Source organism: Anser anser (assembly GCF_964211835.1).
Source record: "Anser anser genome assembly, chromosome: W".
NCBI classification, from domain to species: domain Eukaryota; kingdom Metazoa; phylum Chordata; class Aves; order Anseriformes; family Anatidae; genus Anser; species Anser anser.
In genome coordinates, this window is record NC_139731.1 from 12100155 (window position 1) to 12105167 (window position 5013).

Sequence of the window (5013 nt, forward strand, 5' to 3'; positions counted from 1 at the left end):
ATTAGTCAGGGCTGGGCGTGTGGTACGTTAGCATATGTCTGTGCTCTGCCTTTTTGTAGTTTTCTTGCTAGAACATTTTATTACATTCACAAATCTTGGTGGAATTATTCATATATTCCCTAATCATTTGCAGCCTCTGTTAGTTTAAATCCTCCTAGTATGTTAACCATTATCATTTGTGAAGGTCTTTAAAGATGGTATATTAAAGCCCTTTTCCACTAAGCAATACATGAACAGATTGCTGTCTGCATTTTGGTATTGATTTTCTGCTTATCTTATTAAATACTTTACTGAGGATGGTGTCAGTGGGACTTGTAGTACTATAACCCCTACAGTTTCATTTCCCGACTTCATCAATGGGAAATTGATAGGAAAAACGCTGAGAGATGGGAACTTCAGGGCATAATGGTGTGGGGGCATATGGGAACAAAAAAGAACAACATTGTGGTCACTTCTAGACATAAAATCAGGCTGAAGAGAAACAAACAAAATCTTTTCTGTAAAGAGTTAAAACCAAAATCTGCAACATTGTATGTGCAGAGAGGGTGGGATACTATTTTTTGGGAAGTGCAACTAGTTTTGTTCCATTTCATAAGCACTTTTGCATTCCATTTTTTTTAATCTTTTCTGCTTCTCTGAACCTAAATAAAAGTGGTTTAGTTTCATCCCCTCCCTTTTACTTTTCCTCCTGTGGTTTAAGTCAGGAGTTGCTCCTGATAGGAGTTACACTGCAGGAAAGGTAGTTTTAGGTTTGTGTCTGGTTCTCCTCTTCCCTGTCTGGAATGTGGGGCAGCTCCAGGGCTGTAGCTGTGTCTTACGTATCCTTATCACAGGGCACTCTGCCTTGTCCTGTAAACTGCTAACTGTTACGTGGTGTATGATTAAAATCAGGGCTCTGGGGTGAGGAGGAGCAGGCAGAAAATGTCTAATTGCAGTTTGATTTTTAACCTCCTTCTTCCCTGCCATCCTGTCTTTCAGCAATGGTTTAACATGTATAAACCTATAACCATCAACACAGTTCTCCTCTCTGAAGAAGCTGATTCCTTTGTGAACAAGCTGGACCCCAACAAGATATTTAAAAGCAAGAACAAAACTCCAGTGATGAAAAAGAAACCACCCTCCCAGCCAGCAGGGGCCCAAAAGAGCCACACTAGCATGACCTCCTCCAAGACATCCTCGCTAGTTAGGAATTCTTCAAAGAAGTGAGACCCCCAGATCTGACCCCAACAGCATTTGCAATAAGCTTTGATATGTTCTGATGCAGAGTCTCAGCGATTCAGACCAAGCTCCTTGTGCATGAATAGATGTGCCCATGGAAAATGGACTGCAGTGTTTGCATGAAATATAACCACCATGTACTTTGACGTGGGAGGGATGTAGTTCCAGGCAACTCTGAGAAAAAGCCTTGAGACAATGATTTAATTCCCTCCTGCTACATGGAGTATGTACTTTCCAGAGGGCGTGAATAAGCCCTTGATGTTGGTGCTCTGTGGGGAAGCTGTTATTCCTGTGCAACTACAGCAGTGAAATGAAAGTAAATGTAAGTCACTGTTACTTTAATGGACCACTATTGCTGAATTACAGCATAAGAACATTTCTGCCATCTCCTTTGAAAGAAACCTGTCCTGACCTTGCATGCTGTGGGAGCAGGCTGGTACCCACGGAACAAAGAAGTATCTTCCACTTCAGACAGACTCAAACTCTGCATTTCCCTGTGCTCCTTCCAACTTCTGTTCTGAAATTCACAGTGCAAAAGGACCTGGGGCTTCCATATCTCTGTGTTGGCCTAGAACTTGCTCTTACAACCCTGACCACTCCTTGGCCTTTGTGCCATATCTTTTCAGATAATGACATCTGTGTGATGTCCTTTCCTTTGAGCAACAAGAAGCTGCAAGGTCCCTTGTTGTCTCTGCTTTCTCGTATTGTGGGAACTGCTGAGCCAGGGCAGCTGCAGGTGGGACTGTGGTGTTAGAGTCCTGTAAGCCAGGAGGACCCCTTGGTCTGTTACATGTTCATTTGCAAAGCTGAGCATTCAGCCTTTGTCACTTGTTAATTGGGCAGGATCTGACCAGGGGCCACTGTGGTGGTTTTACTCAGGTGGGCAGCCGAGTTCCACCACGGTTGCTCTCACACTCCCTCTCTTCAAAGGGAAAGGGGGAGAAAATAAGACGCAAAGGGCTCAAGGGTTGAGATAAGGACGGGGAGATTGCTCAACAATTATCGTGACGGGCAAAACAGACTCAGCATAAGGAGATATTAAGATTTATTACCTATTACTAACAAGCTAGAGAAGTGAGAAACAAAGGGAAGAAACCAAAAACACCTTCCCTCCATCCACCCTCTTCCACCTCCTTCTCCCAAGCAGCGCAGGGGAACGGGGAAATGGGGGTTATGGTCAGTCTATAGCACTTTGTCTCCGCCGCTCCTTCTCGGTCACTCTCGTCCCCTGTGCTGTGGGGTTCCTCCCATGGGATGCAGTCCTTTCTGAACTGATCCTGCATGGGCTTCCCACAGGCAGCAGCTCTTCAAGAACTGCTCCAGATATGGGTCCGTACCACGGGGTCCATCCCTCAGGAGCAAACTGCTCCAACCTGGGTCCCCCACAGGCAGCAGCTCCTGCCAGGTCACCTGCTCCTGCGTGGGCTCCTCTCCATGGGCTACAGGTCTGGCCCGGAATCTGCTCTGGCAGGGATCTTCCACAGGCCGCAGCCTCCGTCGGTGCAGGTCCACCTACTCCACCGTGGTCTCCTCCATGGGCTGCAGCGTGGAACCCTGCTCCACCGTGGTACTCCATGGGCTGCAGGGGGACAGCCTGCCTCACCATGGTCCTCACCACAGGCCGCAGGGGACTTCTGCTCTGTCGCCTGGAGCACCTCTCCTCCTCCTTCCTCACTGACCTTGGCACCTGCAAGGCTGTTCCTCACTCCTCTCACTCTCCCAGCTACTGTGTAGCAGGAGTTAGTTTTTTTTCCCTGTCTTAAATATGCTCTCACAGAGGTGCAAACAACATCGCTTATTGGCCCGTCTCTGGCCAGCAGCGGGGTCCTTATCTGACATGGGGCAGCTTCTGGATTCTTCTCACAGAAGCTACCCCTATGGCCCCCTGCTGCCAAAACCTTGCCACGTAAACCCACTACAGCCACTGAGATCCTACAGCCCTACAAGCTCCTGATGCTGTTTTCTGTACTGGAAGTTTTCAGGGTAGAACTGCACTTTAACCCATTCACTGCTGATTTTCAGTTGCGTCTGTTTCCATTACACTTATATGCCATTCTGTCCTCTTAGCTATGCTGAAAACGCATGGTAGCAACCAACCCGTTTTGTGCCTAAGCAGGGAAATAAAAGTCACCATCTCCAAATCAGCTTTGATTATTTAAACAGCAGCATCTTTTATTTATGAAACAGTCATATCTTTACATACGCCCAACCTACCTCACAGGGTTGTTGTGAGGCTTTTGCAAGTGTTTGTATGGCCTTCAGAAAGATGAAGCCACCCTGTAAGTGTTTAATAGTATTTTAATAAAGATTTTAGTATTTTCTTCCAGAGTGATTAAGTATTTGAAGATGCCTTTGGCAGCACATGCACAAGGATGTACAGTAACAGGAGAGTGCAGACTGGATTGTTTTTGTTCTAATGCAGTGGAGAATCTCACACTGAGACAGGACAGGTTATAGTGTCTTTTAAGTTGATCCCACCTTGAGCTATTCTGAAGTTCACAGTTTAGTTCACATAGACAAAAAGCCTCATCTGTGTGATAGTTGTTCTACTTCCATCCTACGTTCACTGTTCAAAATTTCTGCAGCCATCCAGCCTGGCTTTAACATGGTTTGCTGGCTTCCAGCTCTTACCCAGGGACCACACTCAAAGAGCCCTCAAGGGCTTGCCTGGCAGCCGCCCTCTGCCACCCCCCTGCACAAGAGAAAATCCTCTAATGCTCTTCAGCCCTCTTCGGCTGATGTGCATCTTGTGCCAGGTGAAGACCTGCTGGAGCTGCTCTACTAATAGAAGGTCAACTCTAATGAAGAAACAGAAATGTCAGTACCTACCATCCACCCCCATGTGACAGTAATACATTAATAGTACTTTTAATAGCGTAATATGAATGATTGTTAAAGCCAGTAAGTGCCAGTTTTTGGAATTCTGTGCAGCAGTGATATTCTGTCATTTCCTACAGCTGTAGATTCCTGTGTTGTGTCTTTGTGGTACCCAGCCCTGGAACCAGTCATACACTTGATATATGTAACGTACTTGCTTAAGCACCCCCCAGAAAAGTTAGCCTTATCACCCAGCCTGGGGACAGGCAGTTTCTGATAATGTTTTACTTTTACTCCAATGATGCTTCAAACTTGCAAGACTCTTGCAAGCCCATTTCCTCATTCAGATGGAGGTGGCAGAATTCATACAAGGAGCATAGCAGTCTCTTCCCATGTTTCTCTTGCTTTCAGAGTGGAGAAAAGGTTGTGCTGTTGTTTTTCCAGCATTTGTAGATGCTGCCAAAGAAGTTGTCTGAATCCTTTCATAAGGTGGTAGTTTAAGTCTCACTCATCAGTAACACACAGGTTTCCATCACACCAGCATAGCACAAAACATATCCTAGCCTGTTCCAGCAGGGTGGTACCAGGATTCAGGAGACCCTGTAATTTACTAATTTGCTAGTGCTTCCTTAATATTTAGACCAAAAAGAAAACAAATTATTAGAAAAATAAAAAATAGAACCCACAAGGTTTCTTTTTCAGATCGTCCTTGCTCTTCTCTGTGTTCTAAGAAACTGGATCATGGCTATGGTGGCAGATTTAGCAAACAGAAACAAATCTAAGCTCCTGATCCATCAGTGTAATATCTACTATCTCTTACAAAAAGAATAGTCCAGATCAAATTTTCTTCAATTAAGTTGTTTCTGCCACCATGTAGATCTAATTTTTATTCCAACCTTGTTGGATTTTGTATTTTGATTGTTATGAACTTACAGGTAACTGGAGTCTCGCAGCTCTGCTTTGCTTTTCTCTAGAATG

At 45.1% G+C, this 5013-nt stretch overlaps 1 protein-coding gene across 1 annotated transcript in view; it reads left to right on the forward strand.

Moving 5' to 3' along the window:
• Positions 1–3496, forward strand: part of LOC310888594 (tubulin polyglutamylase complex subunit 2-like) — a 47361-nt gene extending 43865 nt beyond the window's left edge. Inside the window, exon 6 of the mRNA XM_083815438.1 lies at positions 979–3496. Within this exon, the coding sequence (XP_083671564.1) occupies positions 979–1206 (228 nt within the window). The 3' untranslated portion in view covers positions 1207–3496. The remainder of the gene's footprint in view (positions 1–978) is intronic.
• Positions 3497–5013: the final 1517 nt, after the last annotated feature.